Source organism: Gracilinanus agilis, chromosome 1 (genome assembly GCF_016433145.1).
Source record: "Gracilinanus agilis isolate LMUSP501 chromosome 1, AgileGrace, whole genome shotgun sequence".
NCBI classification, from domain to species: domain Eukaryota; kingdom Metazoa; phylum Chordata; class Mammalia; order Didelphimorphia; family Didelphidae; genus Gracilinanus; species Gracilinanus agilis.
The window spans coordinates 598067839-598093331 of NC_058130.1; the positions used below are offsets into that span (position 1 = coordinate 598067839).

General features: G+C 33.8%; 2 protein-coding genes across 3 annotated transcripts in view; one reads left to right on the forward strand and one right to left on the reverse strand.

Annotated features, from left to right (window-relative positions):
* Window positions 1-14312, forward strand: part of DEK (DEK proto-oncogene) — a 34637-nt gene extending 20325 nt beyond the window's left edge. For both annotated transcript variants that reach the window (XM_044667483.1, XM_044667492.1), the window contains exons 8-11: window positions 3022-3157; window positions 3614-3762; window positions 11728-11796; window positions 12595-14312. In XM_044667483.1, coding sequence (XP_044523418.1) covers window positions 3022-3157; window positions 3614-3762; window positions 11728-11796; window positions 12595-12606 — 366 coding nt within the window. In that variant the 3' untranslated portion in view covers window positions 12607-14312. The remainder of the gene's footprint in view (window positions 1-3021; window positions 3158-3613; window positions 3763-11727; window positions 11797-12594) is intronic.
* A 5219-nt stretch (window positions 14313-19531) lies between these two features.
* Window positions 19532-25493, reverse strand: part of KDM1B (lysine demethylase 1B) — a 54163-nt gene continuing 48201 nt past the window's right edge. The window contains exons 20-22 of the mRNA XM_044667503.1: window positions 24501-24623; window positions 22319-22471; window positions 19532-21769 (exon numbers count right to left, since the gene is read on the reverse strand). Coding sequence (XP_044523438.1) covers window positions 21686-21769; window positions 22319-22471; window positions 24501-24623 — 360 coding nt within the window. The 3' untranslated portion in view covers window positions 19532-21685. The remainder of the gene's footprint in view (window positions 21770-22318; window positions 22472-24500; window positions 24624-25493) is intronic.

Genomic DNA, 25493 nt, shown 5'->3' on the forward strand with positions numbered 1-25493 from the left:
TGTCTATTCTAATGCCCACTTTATTTGCCCCTGGAGTAATAAATGGAGAAGAAAAAAGTTTTTTCCCCCTCTCTAAGATTGTTATTATTAGGTGGGGTTTTATATCAGATCTGATATATGCAGATTACTACATGTGGACTATGCTTTTATAAGTAAAGAGAGTGTTGCTGACTTTCAACTTTCAAATCCTTTGTTGATTCCTAGTTTTCCAGGGACTATATTGTGGAGGGGTTTTGTTTTCATTGTGCTTTTATTGGTTTGGTTTGCTTGGGGAGAACTAAAGGGAATTCTAAATTAGCATGTATATAACCTGAGTAGCTTGGCAATATAGGTTATTAGGACCAACATTTTTGCTTGGATCTTCAAGATTGTCTTAAGTAAAAGCTGTAGTTATGTCTACTTTTTATTTATGATATCGTGGTCTTTTACCAATAACGTGTACTTCTAAAAATAAAACCAGATCTTAAGCATAGTTTCATTTTAATTTGAGAACATTATTTAGCTATTATACTCACATTTCTAATAGATTTGAGTATAGATGTGCCTATAAGGCTATTAAGATTTGTATATTTGATAGTGATTTAATCCTAACACATTATAAGCATTTTGCTAAACATTATATTCACCACTAGTAAAGGAATACTCAGTTTGACAAATGATGCTGTATTTATATTGGGAAATTACTATATAGAAAATTTTCATAATAAATATATTATAAAAATCCCTTTTTTATAATGCAATATAATATCTTCATTTTGGAGGATTCTTAGTTATAAAAGTCACCAGTAAGTCAGTAGACTATGTTCTACTCACAACCTGTGGCATTTGGTCAATTTTCAGTAGTACCAAGACCATATATATATATATATACCACACATTTGCACATTGTTTTAAAGAGTTAATATCTGCTGCTGCTTTCTGTGGAGAGGAGTTGGTATGAAACACCATTTACTTTCCTTATCAACCTACTAAAAGCTGTTTAATTCCTTGTACTGCTAGCAGGAACCTTAAAGATCTAGTCCATTTTGCCTTAAGAGGCAGCTGGGTGGTATAGTGGATAGAGCTCCAGGTTGGTAGTTGGGAATACTTGAGGGTTCCGATCTGGCACACTTACCAACTGTATCCTCAGAGCAAATTGCTTAATCTCTGTCTGCTTTAGTTTTCTCAAGTGTAAGATGGATATAATAGCACCTATTTCCTAGGATTGTTATGAAGATCAAATGAGATATTTATAAAGCTCTTAACACCATACCCTGCAGATAGTAGGTACTTAATCCCCTTCCATATTGAATAAATTAAGAAAAAGGAAACTGGTACTTAAAGAGATAAAGTGACTTATTCATAGTCATACATATAATAAGTAATAGAGTCAGATTTTGAACTCAGAATCTCTGACTATATAGGGTTCTTTTCTAAAGTATATTATGCTACCTTGCAGAGCTGCTTCTAAAATATTCTTCTTTCTGATTTTATTGAAACTTAGCAATTCTCGTACCTCATCACCTGCCAATACCTGCTAAGTATTCAAAGCTCCTCATAGTAGCATTCACTTGTAACAATATAGTAGGATCAATCTGTTCAATATTATTTGTTGTTTCATCACTACCTTATCTTCTCCCTTTTGCCCTAGTCCAGACCCTATTTTGATCTGGGTCAGGGCTTGGGACAGAGGAATTTAAATTAATTCATCATAAATTATTCATGACTTTCAACCTTCCCTAGAATATTAGCATTTTTAAAGTGGTTCCTAACCCAAAAAATCTCTTAATAGTTAGAATTGCAGGCATTTTAGGGAGGAAGGAAAAAAAATTAAGCCTATCCTTTGCCATATAATACATTATTCATGTGTATTTGTCTTATTTTACTTTTTCAAAATCTTATTTTAGTGTAGAGCAAGATAAAACTACTCAAAACCATATTTTTAAAAAGTTGACAAGCCCTATGCTATTGTCTAACTATTGTAGTAAATCTTCTATGTTACCACCATTCTACATTAGCTGCTAGCCCATCAATAAAAGAAATATTGACCCATCTCGTTTTCATGTAAATTCATACTTTGGAAAACCTAATTTTTAAAAATATTTACTATGTTGGCTAATTTTATTTCTCTAGTCAGTGTTGTAGTATAATAAATATATATTCTTATCTCAAAATTTCTTATAAAGACCAAGACATTTTTTAGTGTTGGATTTATAGAGATAAATTTCCTAATAGAACCATCTATACCCTGTTTACTTACTTTCATGTGACACCTGTAGCAAACAATAATGATTTTTGTGCCTCTTTTTCCAGTTGACTAATTTTGCTCTTTAAGCTACCATTTTCTTTTTGCATTACTTCCATTTCTTTTTCCCATTTTCTTCATCCAGTCTTATTTCGTTTTTTAATTTCTTTTTAAGTTCTTCCAGTACTTGAGACCAATTCCTTTATTTTTTTAAGTTTTGCACGTGATTACTTGGATCACACCATCTCCTTGTTGGTTCTATGCTTTGCTCTTTGTCCCCATAGAAATTTTCAAGGGTTAAATGTTTCTTTTGCTGTTTGCTCATTTTGCCAGCCTTTTTTTTTTTTTTTTTTTTTTTGCTTGTAGACCGGGAATTCTAAAAGCTGCTTGCTGAATCTGACTCCTTTATTGCTGGCTTACTGGATTTGGCAGCACTATGTGTGATGGCAGCTTAGTAGCAGCGAATTCTTCCAAACCAGTCTCTAAAAACTGCCTCGATTCCAAATTCTCATTGTTTAAGTTTATATTTTACATATCAACCATTAGTAGATATTCTCTTCTTGGAGTAGAAGTAAAGGTTTGGGGATATGAGAACATAAAAAGCTTAATAAAATTGTGGCAGAGGTTGTAGAAAGTTTACTAGACCTGTGCTTCAGAGGAATAAATAATTATTAAACATTACTTTGTGTTTTATCGAAAGGTGATTGGTACTTAGTCCTTTTGATTTCTTTAATTGCTATGTAGAGGAATAAAAGCTTTGAATTTAATTCATGTATGTCTCTTTGTTCTTTCAATAGCCACCGAAAAAGACATCTAAAAAAGAAAAACCTAAACCAAAAACTCCTTCTAAAAGCAAAAAATCTGTAAAAAGTGCCAATGTCAAGAAGGCAGATAGCAGTACCACTAAGAAAAATCAAAATAATTCCAAAAAAGGTAAAATCATTCCAATTTTTTTTTATTATATTAACAGCAATATGAGCTTACTGTCTGTTCTGGAGGAAAGTTTGCCAAAACATAGAAGGATATTGTTACTGTTCTCTCCTACACATTAATTTTACCTAAAGAGCTAAAGTAAAATAGGTGCTAATAGAAGGGAAAACAACCTAGAAAATAAATTGAAATGTATTTATGATGGACTTTTAAGAATCCTGAAGTCACATATTGGACACTTCGTAACATTAAAAAATTATTTAAATAACAGATTAAACTGATTTTAAAAATATTTTCACCATGACTATTTTATAATGATTAGTGGCGCTGATGGAGAATTATATGTATATAAACAGTGTAAGCCCAGTACTTGTTTATGCATTATCTTCTAAAAAAATATTGCCTTTCTAGCTAAGAAAACCTTTTGTGATCTATAATAAAATGATTTTCTAAATTTAGAAAGTGAATCTGAAGATAGTTCAGACGATGAACCTTTAATTAAAAAGCTGAAGAAACCTCCTACAGATGAAGAACTAAAAGAGACTGTAAAGAAACTTCTGGCCAGTGCCAACTTGGAGGAAGTAACAATGAAACAGATTTGCAAAGAGGTATGTGCACATATTTTAAAATATTTGTTGGTTTAACTAATAAATTACTTAAAGTCTTTTTTAACGTTCAGACTATAATTGTTGGAGTAGTTTTATAGCACAGATAAAATTTGGTATAATTTTTTTATTTGTTTATTTTTAACATTCATTTGTAAAAATTTTGAATTCATATTCTCTCCTTCCAGCATTCCTATCAATTGAGAAGGCAAGCTGTATGACACCTATTATTTATCTAAAACCTTGTAAAATATTCATATTAGTCATGTTGATGGGGGTCAGGAGCAAGAAAAGTAAAGTGAAAAAGTGTACTTCAGTATTACTTAGAGTTTATATTAATTCTCTCTGGAGCTGGAAAACATTTTTCTTTAGGAGTCCTTTGAAATTGTCTTAGACCATTGTATTGATCAGAGTAGCTAAGTCTTCCATAGATGATCAACATTACAGTATTGCTGTCACAGTGTATAGTGTACTCCTACTTCTGTTCACACTTTGCTTGGATCTTTATCAAACACTAGAATACTGTGGTCATTTGTTTCTTTGTATTGTGTACCTAGTCTTATTCTACTGATCCATCACTTAGCCAATACAAGGAACATTTTACAAAATGAAAGGTTTAAGGAAATTTGTACTTTTACATGTACTGCTAATCTAAATAAAACTGTTTCACCAAGTTAGCAATATAATATGCCACCCAACTTACAACCTAGTAAGTAATAAGATTTTTGAAGAACTATACAAATGCCTTGCATTTGAAGGTGTATGGAATCTTTTTTTAATTCAAATTTTTCCAAAACCAAATGAAACGAGCATTTTCCAAAGGAAAGAACTGCCCATAAATGAAATACAAATCTCTTATATGTTTAGCTTACTTTTTAAAATATCTAAATAATAAAGCCCATTCATGTGTGTTTCAGACCATTGTGAATTGATCTAACCATTCTGGAAGGCAATTTGGAATTATGCCCAAGGGGCTTTAAAAAAATGCATGCTCTTTGATCCAGCAATATTACATACCAAAGAGATAATAAGGAAAAATACTTTGTACAAAAAATATTGATAGCCACACTCTTTGTGGTGATAAAAAATTGGAAAATGAAGTGGTGTTCATGAATTGGGGAATGGCTGAACAAATTGTGATAATATGATAGTAATGGAATACTGTTGTGTTATATAAGGAATGATAAACTGCTTGACTTCTATACAAGCTGGAAAGACCTCCACAAACTAATGTGGAGTGAAATGAGCAGAACCAAAAGATCATTGTACACAGAGATTGAAACATTGTGGGACGATCGTATGAAATTGACTTTGCTACTGATAGCAATGCAATGATCAGGACAATCCCAAAATGCCATCCACATCAAGAGAAAGAACTGTGGAAATAGAAACACAGAAGGAAAACATTTGATTGTTCACTTGTTTATATAGGTATTGGATATGGGGTTTTGGTTTTTAAAAGATTGTTTTAAAAATGATTAATAGGGAAATAGGTATTGAGTATAATACATGTGTAGCTCAGTGGAATTGCTTGTCAGCTCTAGGAGGGGGGAGGGGAAAGGGGTAGGAAAAGTACATGAATCATGTATCCATGGGGAAATGCTTAAATAAAAATTTTTAAATTTTAAAAAATTTAAAAATAAAGTGTTCCAGACACTTCCCGCCCTCCCCAAATCACAGGAGGTTCTGTCTGGGAGTCCATGTTCATACAGTTTAAGACTGTGTTTACATCTTTCATTTTTCTTGCTAGAGATAACATTTACAATTTATTCTTCAGTAAATTAATTCTGTGGCTGTGTGTAATGTTCTCTTAGTTCTACTTATTTAATTGTTCATTTTCTCATGTAGTTCTTTCCAGTATTTTTTAAATTGGTCTACTCTTTGCCTCTTACAGTGCAATATATTCCATCTCAGTCATATACCACAATTTGTTCAGCCATTCCCCAATTGATGGGAATTCCTTCAATTTCCAATTCTTTGCTATCATGAAGAGAGCTGCTATAAATACTTGGAGCATATGGATTCTTTCCTTTTTTCCGATCTACTTGGGAAATAGACCCAGTAGTATTGCTATACATATAGAATATATAAAATAGAATGCTGTGTATATAGAATATATACAATTCTATAATTCTCTTGGTGAATTCCAAATTTCCAAAATGGTTGGATCACAGCTCCACCAACAGTTTCTTAGTGTTCCCGTTTTCCCATATCCTCTCCAACATTTGTCATTTTAGCCAGTCTATTGGGTATAAGATAATATCTCAGAATTGTTTTGGTTTGCATTTCTCTTAATCAGTAGTGATTTAGAGCATTTTTTCATATACCTATATGTGGCTTTGATTTCTTCATCTGAAAATTGTTCATATTTTTTGCCCATTTATTGATTGGGGCATGGCTTTTATTCTTATAAATTTGGCAAAGTTCTCTATTTTATATATGAGACTTTTATCTAAGATGCTATATATTAAAAAAAGATCCACCCAGTTTTCTGCTTTCATTCTAATCTTGACAATATTTGTTTTTATTTGTACAAAACCTTTTTAATTTAATGTTTTTAAAATTTTATATTTTACAATGTTCTCCATCTATTGTTGACTCATAAATTCCTTTCCTATCCATAATCTGGTATGTAATATGTTCCCTGCTGATTGTTGTGTGTCTGTTCTGTTCCATTGATGTACCTTTCTTTTTTTTAGCAAGTACCAGATAGTTTTGATAATTATTGCTTTATAATACAATTTAAAATCTGATACTGCTGGCCTTCCTCTGTTTTTCCCCCATTAATTCTTTTGATATTCTTGCTCTTTTGTAATGAATTTTAATAGTAAAATAAATTTTTGGTACTTTAATTGGGGTGGCATTGAACAAGTAGATTAGTTTATGTAGGATTGTTGTGTAGGATTGTCGTTTTAATTATGTTGGCTCTGCCCAAGCATGAAAAATGAGTATTTCTCCACTTGTTTAGATAAGACTATTTGTATAAAAAGCATTTTATAATTATGTTCATGTAGTTTCTGGGTTAGGCAGTTATACTGCCAGATAATTCTGTCTGTGATCACTTCATTTATTATTTGTTTGTTTCTCCTCTGTGATTATTTTAAATGGAACATCTCTTTTTATTTCTTCTTGTAAGGCTTTGTTAGTAATATATTAAAATGCTATTGATTTATGTGAAATTATTTTATATCCTCGTTCTTTGCCAAAATTATTGACAATTTCAACTAACTTTTTATTGAGTCTAGGATTTTCTATATATACCATCATGTTGTCTGTAAACAGAGATAGTTTTATTACCTCTTTGCTCAGTCTTGTTCTTTCAATTTTATTCCTCTTATTGCTGTTGAGATCATTTCTAATGCTATGGTAAATAATATTGGTGATAATGGGCTTCCTTGTTTCACTCCTGATCTTATCAAGAAAGCATCTAGCTTCTTCTCATTACAAATAATACTTGCTGATGGTTTTAGGTGGATGTTTCTTATCATTTTAAGAGAAACTCCATTTATACTTAATACTTTCTAGTGCTTTTCATAGGAATATGTGTTGTATTTTGTCAAAAGCTTTGTATAGAATCTTACTGTTAGAAAATACCCTAGAGGTCATTTAGTCCAACTTCCTCCCCAGTACAAGTATGCCTTTTAAAACAAGACTTGCAGTCACCTTGCCTCTTTGTAAACTTCTATTACAACAAATACACTACTTTCAAAGAGTATTTTCCATCAGGAGAAAATCTACCTCTCCTAGAAACTCCTATTTACTGTCCTGTATAGCTAAAGGGAATAAATCTAATCACTTTACTTACTCAGCCAGGTGCCAAATACTGATACCATATTTATATTCTCTCTACTCCAGAAGCATTTTCTTTTCCACATTAGACTTTACCCCAGTCCTTTAAACTGAATTTCATTTAATATGACAGAGTTCACCAAATTTCGTCTTTACATAATGCTCAGAAAAATTGAATTAGAGTACTCCATATGAGGCCTTCACAGCATAGTGTAATGGGACTTTTGTTCTAGATACTTTGATTAACACACCTTAATATTCTGTTAGGTATTTTAGCTGGATTCATCACAGTGCTGGAGATTACTAAATTCATGGTCAGTTAAAAGATCCAGGCTTTTTTAACCTTCTTTAGAAAGCATGACGTTACATTTCAATTTGCCATAAAGTTCTTTCCTTTGAAGGATCATTTTTAATCATAATTCTCTTTATCATTTCTAATTGGCATCTCTCATCACTATGCCTTCCACATATTTGATAAAAATATTTTATATAAATGTATACATATATTGTAGGAGATAAAAAATCTAGGGGACCTCCATTCTATTTGAACCTCCATTCCTTTGATTCCGCACATGCCAGTGGCAGGACATAGAAGTCACAGAGTCATGTGGCATATCTGACCGATGGCCTGAAGCTAGGATCTCCTGGTTTCCCAGTGTCAGCATCAACACAACATCACCAATCTCTAAAGGAACTACTGTCTTGCTCATTCTTATCTTTATCTGGCAATCTCTGACAAGCCTTGGCATATAAATATATATATTTTTATTTTTTAATATGTAAATATACTTTAATATAGTTGAAAACATCTACTAGGATATGGTGTCAGGGAGTTCTTTTCAGATTGACCTATCAGTCTAGCAGTTTTTGGGGGTTTTTTTGCTGACTGTGATGACATATGTCTGTAATCTTTACTACAGGGAAGGCTGATGTTAGTGGATCCTGGAGTTCTGAGCCAATGCAATATTTGCAGTCTAGTCAGTAAACATTTATTAACACCTTCTCTGTGCCATGCATTGTGCTAAGTACTAGAGATACTGGAAAGAGGCAAAAGGCAGTCCCTGCCTTCAAGGAACTCAACAGTTTATTGGATGGCGCCTTTATGGAATAATGGGTAGGACTAACCCAGGAATAAGAGGCTACCAGCCTGCCCTAAGGCAGGTGGACCCAATTTGAAAGTGGAGCAATGGGATTAAACCTATTGGTGGCTGCTACACTTTAGTCTGGGCAAGATTAGGGGGTTGGGGGTGAAGGGTGAATAGAGAGATTTTATCCATCCTTTCCTTTCATCCTTTATACGTTTGCTTTTGAAATCTCCCTCTTTTTCAATTGTTAATAGTTAGAATTTTGTGTTAGAGCCTTCTATCACTGAGCATAATTAATACCCTTTTAGATTGCTGGTATATGGACTCATAGCACTCTTTTCCTCAAAAGTTTGTGAAATAAGCTTTAAAAAAAAAACAACAACCTTATCTTCTGTCTTAGAGTCAATATTGTGTATTGGTTCCAAGGCAGAAGAATAATAAAGGCTAGGTGATGGGATTAAGTGATTTGCTAAGGGTCACTTGGCTAGAAAGTGTTAGAAACCAGATTTAAACCCAAGACCTCCAGTCTCTTAAGCCTGACTGAGCTGCCTAGCTGCTCCCATAATAAACTTTTTAGAAATCTAAGGTACTTGTTTATGTTGTATTATGTTCTTTCTATATTAATTAGCTTCAGAATTACAGTGACACTTTTTTCTAAAGTTCCCACAACCTTCACTCTCTGCAATCTGGTCTGGTCAAAATTATTTTAAAATAACAGCTTCATCTTCATTGTTTCATCTACTTCCTGAGAGATGAAATTGTCAGCAAGTCAAGAATTTATTGGATTCTCTGCTTTTTTCATATTGAATTTGAAGTTTGAAAGAACCCATCCATTGCCTGTTGTTGTATATTGCCTCTTTCTGTTTTGTGATCTCTAATGGGGAGCATTGTCAGTATATTCCCTGACTGGCCACACAATTTGTTGTAATTTCACAATAATATCACTTGTGGTTTTGTGTTTCTTTTTTAAACCTCATTCATATTTTGCACACTAACTGTGTAAGGGTTCCTGTGTTTGCTTCAATATACCTGACAGTCCAGCTACAGTGGTTTACTTAAGATTCTCCCCACATGAATTTCCATCTCCTGCCTCCTGGCATGATGTCCCTCAACTTCTACTCTATCTCCTAATTTCCTTTCAGAATTTGTTCACATCCTACCTGCTGAATGAGGCTGATGCTGAATCTTCTTTCATGTTAAGATTCTTCCATTTATATTGTACATGTCTCCCATTAGTATGGGAATTTTTTTTTAAATCCTTACCTTCTATCTTGGAGTCAATACTGTGTATTGGTTCCAAGGCAGAAGAATGATAAGGGCTAGGCAATGGGGGTTAAGTGACTTGCCAAGGGTCACACAGCTAGGAAGTGTCTGAGGCTAGATTTGAACCCATCTCTAGGCCTGAGCATAGAAGTTCTTTGAAAACAAAGATTTTGGTTTGCTTTTTCTTGTATTTCCAGTGGTTCATACAGTACCTGATACACAGTAAAGACACAGTAACAATGAATTAACTTGATTGGGTATGATACAGAGATGTTTACCACATAATGAATTAATTCATTATTCAATAAATTCAATATTCAATAAATTCCCATTCATTCACAGCAAATTAAAAACAACAACTCAGAAAAGGATGAAGCTTTCCTATTGGTAGGCTTATAGAAACCGATTTAGAGTTGGAAGGAACATTCAGGATCGTCGAGTCTACTCACCATCATGCAGATGATAACTTTCCGAAGGATACTAATAAATACTCAAATCAGACAGCCAGGTTTCTGATTCTATGTCCAGGATGCTTTGCACTACCCCACGCTTCCTTTTCTTAATGTTGACTGACAACAGGAAATGACAACTTCACACTAATGGGGATTTTAAAAATGAATGAATAAAACAAAGGTTCAAGAACCAAAGGATACCTGGGGGCAGAGAGTATGTACAATAATGTTAATCTTCATGGATCATTAAGAAAAGATTATATTCAGTCCTCAAAGTGGGGGGAGTAAACTAATCATAATTGCTTGTTTTATAAGTCCAAATAGAGAGTAGTAGTAGGTGGCTTGTCTGAAATCACATAACTAATTAGTGGCAGAGCTAGAAAGAGTTTCCAGGTTTCCTGACTCTTGAATCTACTGTTCTATTCCATTTTGTTCTTGTTAATTTCTTGTTTTTGTAAGTATTCAGTCTCTTTGAGAAAGATTTCCATTTAAAATGATGAAAACTATGTTTATATTTCAAGAGTAAGTTCCTGTTTTCTAATAAATTCACTTGCAGGAAATACTTTCTATTAAAGTATTTTAAATTGGTCCTCAGATCCAGATTTTAGTATTTTGTTGTTGTTCAATTGTTTCAGTCCTGTCCAGCTCTTCATGACCCTGTTTGGGTTTTCTTGGCAAAGATACTGGAGTGGTTTGCCATTTCCTTCTACAACTCATTTTACAGATGAGAAACTGAGGCAAACAGGGTTAAGTGACTTGTCCAGGGTCACATAGCAAGTAAGTCTCTGAGGCCAGATTTGAACTGAGGAAGAGGAGTCTTCCTGACTCTTAACATTGTGCCATCCAACTACCCAATTTTAGTATTGCCTTACACTAAATAAAATTCTAATACTTTAACCAGAACCGTTAAGAATATGTATGGCTCAGTATGGGACCATATTCTTCTATATGATAGTGAGACTAATGTATTTTCAGGTTTGTCTTTAATCAAGAAAAATGAACATTCTTAAAGATAAAATAATCCTGTAAATTATTCAAGATAATGGTTCCGGTTTGTGACATATTAAAAAAAGAAATCATTTATAAGAGGGAATAAGGTAGTGATAACTAACAATCTGAAATAATTAACCTCCCTAGTAAAACTTTTTAGGTTGTTAAATATTCAGTTAACTGCAAGCTTATAGTTTTAGTAGTGAGGATTATAAGTTTATTATGCTAAAAGAGAGGAAATGTACATTGTAAACATTTCTGAATTTTTACCAGGGCATGTATCAAAACAAATGACATATTTGGTGATTTAATCATCTCTCTTACATGGAAGTACAGGATATTTTGATGATAATAGTTTTTTATTCTTTTTCTTGTATTGCTTTCTGTAGGTATATGAAAACTATCCTGCTTATGATTTGTCTGAAAGAAAAGATTTCATTAAAAAGACTGTTAAAGAGGTAAATACTTTCATTTCTGCAAGTTCGATTTCATTTTGTATAAATAGAACATGAGTCTTGCCTTATTCTTCTCAAAGCACTTTCTCATACATTATTTCATTCTCATTAATCCTTTGAGCTGAGCAAGTTGTTAACATCACCATTTAACAAAGGAGGGAACTGAGAACACAGAAAAGTTGTGAAAATTAGAACTAGAATTCAAGGGTTCTCTTGACCAACATTTCTACTGCCATTCTACACACTTGCTATAATTATCTTGTACTGTATTGCTGTGGTTTCCCCTTTGAATAAGTAAAAAAAAATAACTTTTTCTTTCCTTTTTCAAAATCCTTTCTCTCCTAGAAACAACTTTAGGACAGAAGGGCAGAGGCTAGGCAGATGGAGTTAAGTGACTTGCCTAGAGTCACATAGCTAGGGTGTGTCCGAAGCCAGATTTATCCCAGGTCCTCCTGACTCCAAGTCTGGAGCTCTTTCCACTGAACCAACTAGCTGCCCTGCATACATAATTTCTTAAGGAAAAAAAGAATCTATCTGCATATGTGAAATAGTTCATGTTGCCATTAAGAGTTCTCCTTCCTATTGTATATATCTTTTACCAAGGTTACTCTATCATATGTTCTTAGAACACACTGCAATATAGTACATATTTCTCTTTTATCCTTACCCCTACGACAACAGTCCTCTCTATTGCTCCCTCTCTGTCTCTCTTATTTACATACACATGTTGGCAGTTACATAACATGCTCAGAATAGTAAGTTTGAGGTATAGGAATCTGATATGTTTCTTTTTCGTTTCAGTTAATTTCATGAGACAGAGATAATTTATAAAGGCTGCTGATTTGGAGTGTTCCCGTGAATTCAAAGATCTGATAAACACCAGCAAAAAGAATGTATTTCCTTTTCTAAATCTTTGTTGGTCAAGCATTGTGTTAAGCAGAATTGACTGCTGAATTTGTGTCATAAGTGTTAATGTAAAAATTTGTTTGAGTTCACCCCTTTTAAATTGCATTTCTATGCAGTTTTATTAGTTAAGATTTTTGCATGGCAATGAATGTTCCCTGCTTTTTTTTATAGTTGTGTATTTTGTACATTTTGGATTTCTTTATATAAGGTAATGGACTCTTAGACTGTTGTAGCTTTTAGTGTGCTTAATATTCGTAGCTTGCTAATGAATTCTTTTAATAATCAAGTAGAAAAAAGTTGTAACTATTGGCATCTTATACATGCAGAGTTTGGGTTATTGTAGTATTTGGTATAGAAAATATTTTGAATACACATTCTGACAAATATTCTAAACTTGCGGTAGTGTGTTCATTATATTCAGGATATACAGTATACATGCTATGAATATTTGGGTGATTAAATCTGAACTATCTTAAATATGTACTGCAAATTATCAGCATGATAAAACAATTGGCATAGATGTTATTTTTGTACTTTTAAAAAACAGATTTGTTGTATATAAGGTTTTCATATTTCTTTGTGCAAATCAATTTTTAAATCTATGTATCTTTAGAATTATAACATGAAGTTCATGTCAGTGTTCTGCCAGAAGGTTATGATGGAGAAGTGGAAGTTACAAAGATAATGCTAAAGAAGTAGTTAGTAGTTTACTCATTCTTTTCCACTTAACTCTTTGTTTTATTTAGGAAGTATAATACTCCTATAGCTAGCTTTACAATATGACTGCAAATGCATTTTATATTTCAAGGATTAACTTTAGCACATATAGAAATCAAAACTGCTTCAGAAACTTTGGAGAAAGGCTCAGATAAATATAACCACCTCCAGCTCATAATAAACTTGAATTCAGTTCCATTTAACTGATTTTGCCCACATAACACATATTACTATTCACAGGAAACAGACTACTTTTGTAGTAATGATGTAGAAGTTAAACAAATGCCAAATGAAGATAATGTAGTTACATAGTGTTCGTCAGCAGCAGACCCTTGTGACTAAAAGTATTGCTCAAAAAAGCCAATGGTACATTTATTTTCACATTAATGGAGAGATATGTCACAGGGCTGCTGGATTATAAAAGTTTTGGCCAATCAAGATGTTAGTTGACCTCAACAGAAGAAATTATTTCTCTGCAGGTGATTCTTCATGAGACCAAAATAACTCATTTTATTTTATGTTGACAATATCTTAAATCATTTTGCCAGATGAACTTATTGTATCTAATTCTGAAACAATTTTGATCTGTAAAAGGGAAACATTTGGCATGTGAAGCATTTTAATAAGAAACATTTAATTGTCTTTGTATCAAGGCATAGTGTTAATTACTGAAATGTCAAGTTTGAATGGTGTTTTCCATGTGGCAAAGCAGCACTTGGTGTTTCCTTTTAATAGGCAGTTATGTTTGACTTTTTCCTTGAATAAAATTTATTAGAACTTTAGGGTATGCTTATTAATTCAGATGACTGGAATAAGCTACTTTAAACTAACCTTAAAGCAGATCTCAAAATTGACTTCTGATTTTAAAATAAAAGTTCATTTTTTTTCCTGTGAAACTTGTCAGTGAAAAAATTAAAATTGTGAGTACTAAATGTTGTATTTGGTCTTTTGCATTTGCTTTTTATACCTGGTTTCTTATTTTTGGGGAAAGTAATTATTGGGATAATATTTATTCTTTTGAATTTTTAGTAAATACAAAAAAAAATTGAGCCTTTGGTACAAAGTCTCTCATCAAAACCCTCAATTACTTGACATATTTTCTCCTTTAAGGAAAAAGTTACAACCTTCTTTTAAGGTTTAGCAGATTTTCCAACAACAAAGCTTACTTTCAGGGATCAATAGGGATTCAACTCAGTCTTAGCCATCGGTATCTATGATAATATTCAAAATAATAACAGATTAGATTATTTAGAATGTTGTATTAAGGATACATCTTAGGAAAATATTTTAATTTTAGATGAAAGAGATTTGATTAATCTAGGGTTTGCTGGAGTAAAAATGGGTTTCATCGTTTCTGTGATCTTATATTTTTTTAAGGTGATATTTTGAGAGTTAAATCTCTTAGTGTACTTAACTTTATTGGTGTATGAAATATACATATGTATGAAATATATAGGCTATACAATGCCTTCTGCCTTGGCACACCTCACAACTTATCTATGTTATTTCATTTTGTATAATTTGTCTCTACCCTTTTAAAATCTTCCAACTTATTAGATATCTTCTAACAGTTGTAATACAATGGTTCTCTGGTTGTCCTAGCCTATCTTTAGGGTATTTTGGATAAAGAACCTCAGAGCCACACATAGATAGCAGTTAAAACTTACTATTATTCACCTGGAAGGAGAACAGATCAACAGGGAATAGTCTCAGTGTGTGGCCTCCTTTGCCTTGCATGGGCAACACTCTGTGGAGTGACTGGACTTGAAACTATGGAATGGTATTCACACACTGGGCAAAGGCCCAGAGCCTCTCAGTCCTAACGTTATGTAGAGTGTTAGAACCAACTAGAAACCACTATCATCCATGGGTGAAGCTAGGACAGTATGGACCATGGAAATGAGGGTATTTTCTACATTGCCTTAGTGAGGAATGAGGGGCAGGGATGCACAAAACTTAACAGTACCATATAGCAAGAAGTGAGATGGGGAAGTGAAGGGAGTGGGAATGCCTGGTCTCCATACATACTGGTGAGGAGGGGGCAGGATGGATCCTTGGCCACTCTATGAATAAACAAGTACATTTTCAGTGCCTCTACTTTTCCTTCCGTTCTTTGTAAACCCCCATAATCTGGCTTCCACTTAATCACTCAGTTGAATTGTGCTCTGCAAAGTTGCAAATGAGTTTTCTTATGGATGACTTTTTCTGATACTTCAATCTTTTTTGACCCATACAATATTTGACATTGCTGATCACCCCATTCACCTAAATACTCTATCCCTTCCCTTCTATTTCTCTTCTTGCCATCTCTGAATAGATGATTACCCCCTCTGTAAATGAAGCCTTTTTTCTTCTCAATCATATCCTTGACTTCTACAGTCTGACACTTTCTCCCCCTTGATACTCTCTTCTCTCTAAGAAACTATTTCCTTTTTCTCCTCCTACCTATCTTATTACTAAGTCCCTGCTGGATTCTGATCCAGATCATGCCCTCTAACCACAGATGTATCTTATAGTTCTGTCCTGGTCCTGTACAGAGATGGTAATTGAACTCATGTGAACTAATAAGATTACCAAGTGAGAGACTGTAGAAAGAAAAGGAACAGGAAAGAGCCCTGAATGGGTATCAAACCAGCAAATGAAATTGTGGAACAGCTGGGCAGAATGGAATGAAAAGATATTTGTAACTTAGATTGTTATCATCAGGGTAGCTAGAAGTATACCTAGAGGTTACAGTTATAAACTGTAAAGGATGATATGTATATATATATATATATATAAACTAGGGATAAAGAGAATAATACTAAGAGAAATGGGAAAAGAGATAAAATGGAGTAAATATATATTTCATAAAGAAGCGCATTGTCGGGGGGAGAAGGCCAATAGAATGGAAGGGAAGAAGAGGTTGGCGACAGGTAATACTTAAATCTTACGCTCACTGGAGTTGGCTCAGAGAGGGAAGAACAGTCAGATCCATTGGAACAGAGAATTGTATCATGCCCTATAGAGAAGTAGAAAGGTAATAAATGGACTGGAGGGAGGGGAACAATACGAGAGGTTGGGGGGTCATTTAAAAGGCACTATATGGAAGGGGGAAGACTGACAAAGCAAAAAGTTGGAGGGGTAAGAGGGATAAGAAAAAAGGCAGAATCAAAGGAGGAAGTCAAAATGGAGGGGAATACACAGACAGTAATCATAACTGAATGTGAGTGGGATGAACTCGCCCATAAAAAGGAAGAAGATAGCAGAAAGGATTAAAAACCAGAATCCTAACATATGTTGTCTACAAGAAACACACTTGAGGCAGGTAGACATACACGGTAAAGGTAAGATGGTGGAGCAGAATTTACTGGACTGCAACTGAAGCAAGGCAGGAGTAGCAATTATGATCTCAGACAAAGCTAAAGCAAAAATAGATCTCATTAAGAGATAAGGAAGGTAATTACATCTTGATGAAAGGTAGTATGAATAATGAAGAAATATCAGTACTCAATATATATGCACTAAATGGTGTAGCACTCAGATTTCTAAAGAAGAAATTAAAGGAGCTTAAGGAGGAGATAGTAAAACCATATTAGTGGGGGACCTCAACCTAACCCTTTCAGAACTAAATAAATTGAACCAAAAAATAAGTAAAGGAAGTGAAAGAAATATAAGAAAAATTAGAGCTGAGAGATAACTAGAGAAAAAGAAATAGGGATTAAAAGGAATACATCTTTTCAGCAGTGCATAAAAACATTGCAAACAAATGTAAAGTAGAAATAATAAATACAATTTATGACCATAATGTAATAAAAGTCATGATAAGGGCTTATAGAAAGACATTTAAAATTAATTGTAAACTAAATCTAATTCTTCAAAACTGGTGGGTCAAAGAACAAATCAAAGAAACAATTACTGATTTCATTGACAAGAATGACAAGGTAACAACATATCAAAATCTATGGGATGTTTGGATCAGATTTGGGGAAAGATGATATGAGATGTACAATGCAGCTCACAATCCCTCCAAGTCTGCTTATCCTTTGTGACAGTCCCACCTAAAAGGAAAAAGGGAGAGGGAAGTGAGATACCCACCAGTCCCTACCTTGAATGTACTTTTCTGAGAAGCTCCTGGAATAGTCATGAGCTGATCTGGGACCTAGACAGCTTACACAGTAATGGGAGGAGGTGTAGTGGACAATCACAAGTGATGAGTAGATGAAAATGTGTCTGAGAAACCCAACTCCTGATTATTCAAGGTGAAATGCAACCTACTTTCCCATCTTGTGAATGGTTGAGCTTGAGGTTATGCCACGGCTCCTATTTTGGGAGACCACTTTTTAGCCCTCATCTCTCCATCTTCTCCATAGCAGTACTATGATTTTGTCAAATGTTTTGCTAAAGTCTAGGCAGGTGATTCTGTATACGTGGACACACATAGGACAAAAGAATGCATTCCCCTGAACAAATAACTGTCTAAAGAGGGCATGGTTAATCTGCATAACTTGGTTTTGATGAAATTATAAATGAGGCAGCTGGGTGACAGTGGGAAAAGTAGCTGTACTTCTTCCCATATCTGGAGTCAGGAAGTCCTGAATTCAAGTTCTGCCTCAGGTTCTTATCTATGTGACCCTGGACTAGTCACAAACCTTTTTGCGTCAGTTTCCTTATCTGTGAAATGGGGATAACATCAATTACTCTCCAGAGTTGTTGCAAGGGTAAAATTAGATCTTTGAAGAGCTCTTTGCAAGCTAAAATAATAGTTCTTAATAAAGCCCTACATAGGGGGCAGCTGGGTAGCTCAGTGGATCGAGAGTCAGGCCTAGAGATGGGAGGTCCTAGATTCAAATCTGGTCTTGGACAATGTATGACCCTGGGCAAGTCACTTAACCCTCATTGCCTAGCCCTTACCACTCTTCTGTCTTGGAACCAATACACAGTATTGATTCTAAAATGGAAAATAAAGTTTAAAATAAAATAAAGCCCTACATAAATTCTAGCTTTTTAAATAATGGTTCTGTGACCATTGCTTTTTTCAGATGTTCACTATTCAAAATATATTCTAAAATTTTACCAGAAATTGAAGTTCTTAGACCTATAGTTTTACAGATTAAATTTTCTTTTTTTAAAATCAGGGCACATGTCCTTTTCTAAGTCAGCCCTACATTTATCATTCCTAAGTTTTGTAAAAATCACCAACAATGGGCTAATTCAGCAACTATTAATTTTAAATAATAATTTAATTAATAAGCTAATTTAAACACCAGAGAATATTGTCCATTTGGGATTAGTGACAACCTCATTAAGAGCAGCTAGTTTTCTATCTCTTGGGTATCAATCTTCCCTAACAAACATTCTTGTTTTGTCTTTTCCAGTCCAAAGAACATTTTCCTTGGTAGAAAAAATCAAACCATATTGAGTTGAGCATCACCGCCTTCTCTTTGCTGTCAGTTATTGTAAACATTCTGTTCCTTCTTGGATCTTTTCCTAAACAGTGCTTTTTGCCATCCTTACCTTTCCTCACCAGGTTCGGTTCATTCTAAGGTATTGCACTCATGACAGTATTCTTATGGGATCAAACTATACCTTTATATTCTAATTTATACTTCGAATCAAAGCTCATACTTTTTTTTCCCATATCAACTTGGTCCCTCTCAATTTTCTCCAGTGAAATGCTAATCCAGTGCCTTAACGTGGTGTGGGATCTTCAAATAACTCTGGGGTCTCAAAGATTATGTTATGTCAGCACCCGGCTGGAAAGGCTTCAGGGACGCAGTGATAGATTGTTACCTGAGGATCAGCCTAGCTAAATTCTGAGAAGCTTATAAATGGAGTCACATTTTTTTTGTGAATATGGCTACTCTTGAAAAATTAAGTGCAGCACTCAGTACTGAAATTAGAGACTCTTTGGGATTGAGTTTTGGGGAGTATTTGTAAATACTCTTTGGTCATAAAACGGTTATTTATCAGCCTAGTAAAATAAGGAATAGTAGACAAGATAAGATGACTGCCATATTGGTAGTAGTGGTTAAGCTGGATTAAAATGTTTTAAACTCACAGAAGGCTGGTATGAATGTCTTAAATCCATTGAAATGGTTTGAACACTGATTAGAAATTTATAAAAACATTTTGCAAAAAAAGCAGCCATTTCCAGTTTTATTAGGCATCTTTAACATAGTCACACAAAAAAAGATCATGCTCTGCATTCAAACAATAGACTTTTTTTTTACAAAAAGCATATTCATTGCATATTTACAAGTCTTTGTAGACAAAATGGAAAAACATGCACAATATTAACTCCCAAGACTGAGAAAAAGAATATTGTGGCCTGTTAAATAAGAAAGTCTCAAACCCGAGCCTATTAGCTTCTGAAACATTAAATGTTTTAGAATATAAACATTTACTAGAATTTTCCATTTAGGCATGTTTGTCTCCACAACTTAAAGTACAGGTTTTAAATGTCCTCATATACTAACATAATTTAGTTGTGTATGCGCAGGTAACATGTATATGTGTGTGTGTTTGTGTGTGTGTGTATTTTGTCAACCATTAAAACATTGCTGTGCACCGATCATTTTACTTTTGCCATACCTTTAATAAGCTCAATAATTTAAAGTGTAACATTCCAATTTTACTAATGTTTGCTTACAGATAAACATTAACAGAAATTTCAAATTTTTTCTCTTTTAACAATGAGAAAAAAATGAGCATTTTCAAGCCCAATTGGGAATATGTTTGAACTAGTTTGAAAGGTTTTGTGTGCGTGCGTGTTATGTGTGTGTATTTAATTTTTAAAATTGCTTCTAAAATTTACCCCATATGCTTCAGAAGATAACTAATGGTAGAAGTAATTATGGCTGACTCAGACTTGAATATTAAACAGAAGTGTTTAGGTTTTATTCTTAAGATTCAACTTTTAAATAACTGAAAAAAAAAAAGGTTAAATTGCCATGTTTCGATAAAAAAAAAAATCTAGTTATCCTTATTCCCTGACATTTACATTGGAGAATAGTATTAAATTGTATTCACACTGGGACATTATTTAAACACAAATAAATAACACAAAATGGCCTTCCTTCATTGGGGCTCTTTATAAGGTAAACCTCATGAAAATATCTTTTAAGTAACATTACACTAAGTGCTCTATAATCAAAATAAGTGTTGTGTTTCTAGGCAACATTTTGCGTGTGTGTGTGTGCGTGCACGTGCAAGCGTGCATTAGGGTAAAATGGGTTAATCTAAAATTTTGGGAAAAAAAGATTAGGAAAATCTGATATTTTTCTGTAATTTTCCACTGGGCCTGCCTATGGAATACTCTGAGAAGAGATCTATTAGAAGATATATTCCAGTTATTTCTGTCTTTCTAGCAAAAGTCTTTCCTAAGCTTTATAAAATTATTCTCTCAAATTTTTAATAGTGATTGCCATACTTAAGGATATTTCAAGTATATTAACCCATGAAGACTGGCTTCAAAAAAAGAGCCTTTTAATGCCACTCTAATACAAAAACTAAATAAAGTTTGTTGATTTCTTATTCTCAGTTATACAGGCTAATTCCCCAAGCAGTGCGATGGTTTGAGAAATTTGCTCTTGAGAAGAGATTACTTTTGGCTCTCTTGCAAATGTGGCTGAACAAATCTAAAATGTTTTATCATAAAAGATTTCTAAAATTTAAATACCCTCCAAGTAGCCAACAAGAAAAAAAATATGTACAGTACAAAAAATAGTCTCAGAATTTTAGCTTATCTTTGATTAAAGCAAAGATCTGCATAATGCCAAGTCTTTGTTATCCAAGCTGTAAATAAAAGCTTAGTTTTAGGGAGATACAAAAGTCTTAAGGCTCATGTGGTAAAGAGGATGAATTTTCACAATTTAGATTCATGGCTACAGTTAGGTTCTTCAGTAATTCCTTTAACTTTCCACCTTTTGAAGGTGGCAAGCTAGATGAAACACAAATATGAAGTAAGTCTCCAACCATGAACCTTAATTTAAGACACGAAGTCATCTAATGTCCATAGCCTTATTGTCTGAAACACAAAGGTCTATAGGCATAGTGTGAGCTAGTTAAGAGGAAAATAAAGTCAAATATAAGTGCTAACAATCATTTCCTGTGGCTAATGCTTCCATATTTAGTGCCAAACAATATATATCAATATGTCACAATAGAAATATTTCAATTCTGGTATCCAAAAAGTTTACGTGAGAAAAATCAGTTGAAATACAGTGTCAATCTTTGTTTGCAATATTTTTCCCTTAGGAGAAAGAGCTGGGTCCAGAGAAAATTTGAATTAAAATGCTGCTATCTTGCTTGCTTCTCGTACACCACTCAAGTATGCTCCTGTGACTGTTTGTGGAAAGTGCCTATTTGTTGCCTGTAACAAAGAGTACAAATGAGATCAGATATTAAAAAAAAACCAAGGTAATAAAGCAAAACATGCTCCTAAATAAGCTATACACACCCTCTCAAAGCAAGGAGGGAAATCAGGGAAAGTTTGGTAGAGCCTAAATTAAACATCAGTTTTACTACTTAGATATGTTCATGTGACATAACGTCATTGCTGTTTTACATTAACATTATATTGATAAATTATAGCTAAACCCCATTATAAATCCCATTATACAGTCAATAACACTATAAACTGACCACTGCCAGTTTACCAACATGGTACCCAACAACCCCACTCCAGTATTTTTGTTGAACTTATTAACAATAGTAGGGATGAGCATGAACATCCAAAAAGCTAGTAGTTAGGCAGAGTGTAAATGTGGATTCTCAAATAGTAGAGAGATTTTTTCCAGGTGTTATCATAAATCTGTACAGTACATATCCTTATTTATTTAGCCAACTGTCCAGGGGACATTTCATTAGCAATAAAAATTAACCAAATGTGTTTGGAGGTTGGGGAAATCAAGTCACATACCTCACCAGCAAAAAAGATAGTCCCTTGTATGTCTTCTGCAAGGATGTCATAAGCTTCTCCACTTCCACCTGTCTTTACAAAACTATATGCCATTTGGATCCATGGCTCTGTGTTCCATCGAGTAACAAAGAAGTTTACTGGGTCTGGGATTTCCTGTTTTGATCAGAAGTTTAAATAAAAAAAGGAACCACACTATATAACTGGAGTTCAAATTAAATATGGGAGCCAAGGAGAGGGAGACATCCTCATAGTTATAACTAACTCTTAGGATGCTTTCCTGAAGCTAGGAGTCTTATGTCTTGACTCGGGCACTTCCAGTGGCAATAAATAGATAGATAGATAGATAGATAGATAGATAGATAGATAGATAGATAGATAGATAAACAAATTTATATATATGTATATATATATATTTGGAAACTAGAGAGTAGAGGGGAAAAAAAGGAGTAAGAAAATAGATATCAGGTAGGGAAAGAAATAGTCAAATCAGTGAAAATATTTCATATAGCTCTATTTGCAATCAATTATAAGCAAAGATGGGCTTGTAAATAATTGTCTTGGATTAAACAATAGTCTACAAACCCACTAGGATATTGGACAGTGAGCTGACCACAAAATTGGGAATATGAGTTCAAGTCTCACTTCTGACACATACTGGTTGTGTGACCTTGAGCAAATCACTTAACTTATTAGTGCTCCCAGCAGCTCTCTTAAGACTAGAAGTTGCAGAGAAAGGACTATCTTTAAAAAAAAAATGTACTTGTCATTTATTTGGAATTATTCATTAATGTTAATTATAATCAGTTAGTGAACAAAAACTAATGATCAATTATTGATTAGATATGTTGTGTTATCTTCTACATTATTAAATATTAATGGCTATTAATTTTATTTTTCTCTTCACTGCTAATTATGAATTATTAGTATTGAATATTGCTTTTTATTGTAGTGACTTAATTTTGTAGTATTGCTGAATTTTTTTATTTTAACAACAAATTTCCATATAAGTTTTCTGAAATTATATGATTCATAATGTCTCTGTCCCTTCTTTTCCCACTCCCAGACCTGACAAGCAATTTATTCTGGGCTATATATGTATTACCACACAAAACATTTCCATATTATTCATTTTTATAAGTGAATAATCTCATGAAACCAAAGCCCTCCAAAATATACCTAGATAAACAAGTAAGAAATTATGTGCTACCATCTGCATTCTTACTCCCACAGTTCTTTTTCTGGAGGTGGGGAACATTCTTTGTCAGAAGTCCCTCAGAATTGTCCTGGATCACTGTATTGCTGTTAATAGTAAAGCCTATCACATTTGATCATTCCACAATATTGCAATTACTGTGTATAATGATCTGGTTCTGCTTATTTCATGCTGCATCAGTTCACGTAGGTCTTTCCAGCTCTTCCTGAAATCATCCTATTTATTCCTTATGGCACAATAGTATTCCATCACCATGATATACCACAATTTGTTCAGCTATTCCTCAACTGAGGGACATCCCTTTAGTTTCCAATTCTTTGCCACCACAAAAATAGTGGCTATAAATATTTTTGTACAAACAGGTCAGAGAAAGGACTACTTTATAGTGGTTGATATGGGAGTTTCCTCATCTGGAAGTTCCATATATATATCAATGAAATAACAAATGCAGTCCTTAAGCCTCTTCCTCATGAGCCCCTTCAACACAGGAAAACTTTGTAATTGTTTATGAAGTAGTTTCCTTATGATAATCCTATAATTATAGGAAGTATGGTTACCATGCTCATTCCTAAACAAACTGAAAGAAAAGATTAAGTGACTTGTGTAAAATCACACACCAAGTATTAGTTCCCAGAAGGGGCTCAAACCTGGGTAGGCTATTTCTGAAATGAGTGTTTTCCACAATAGAGGCAGCTAGGTAGTATGTGAGAAAAAGCTGAATTCAAATCAGATATTAGGATAATCATGGAAAAGGAGGGATAGAAAATTGTGAATCAATTTCTGGCCAACACTGGGTGGTGAAAAGAAAAGCAAAATTTAGGAAAACGCTGAAGAAATTTAGGAAATTTTAGAAAAGCACATCTCAGTTTTTTGGTTTTCTTTATTCTCATCCTTGTTGACTAGTTTTAGTTTTATAAAGAATACCTGATTAAATTGATGGGGAGTATATCTTATTTTAGAGGGTCTTACCTGCTCTTTGAATAGTTCCCGGAGTGTGGCCATGCACTGTTGTAGAACCTGCTTGTCATCCAGGTTCTTAATAGATGCTACAGCCTCTCCGGTAATGACTGACATCAAAACACTGTATTTACCCTGAAAAACAGCAGAAAAAAAGTTGCTTCCTTCATTTTTCAAAAATTAAATCTATCTTCATTCCAACTTGCTTGGAATTCAGACCAGAATACAAAAGTTGTTTTCTGTTTCACATATAAGAAGTTTTTTCCTTCCCTCAAAATGACATTTCCTGCTTTTTCTATTCACCAATCCCTTCTTTTCCCCAACTTCACTCCAATTTAGGCATCTGCAGAGACATTAAATTCTTTTTATTTAACATGGGTATTCCTCCCTTGTGAAGTCACTCTAAAACTAATGATCACGTAAGGCTTTCCTTAGACTTTCATAATATTGATGCATGATGGAAGATGGAAAGAAAAAATGTGGTTTAGGACCAGGCAGAGATTTAACTGTAGGAGGCCCTTTCCTGCACGGTTCACAAAGTCTACCACTTATTTCCATATGAAAATTGATGAGACTTAAAAATAGGCCTCAGAGAGAGAAGCTCCAAAAATAATTTGTTTACCAAAAAGCAGCAGTGGTGGAACACACTTTAAATTGCACAACAGTCTCAAGCTTCAATTATGATTGCAGCAGTAAAGTTCTCCCATCTACCATACCTTATACCAATATTCCATTTTTCCCCCCATCAGCCAAAATTTCACTTAGACCCAAGATTATTTTCTTGCATTTCAGAGCAGCTCGCCAAGTACCCTTGTGGATATTTAAAATACCAGTGATTTGAGGATCACGGCAGTAGTTTGACCTGAAATAAATATATATTCCTCTCCAAATCCCCATGTTTACTTTGAGTATGAGAAACTTATACTTTGGGAAAACAAAGCTGAATGCTAGAGTTTCTTTCATCAAAAGACATGTTTTCTCCCAGGATGCAAATAGCCAAGTAAT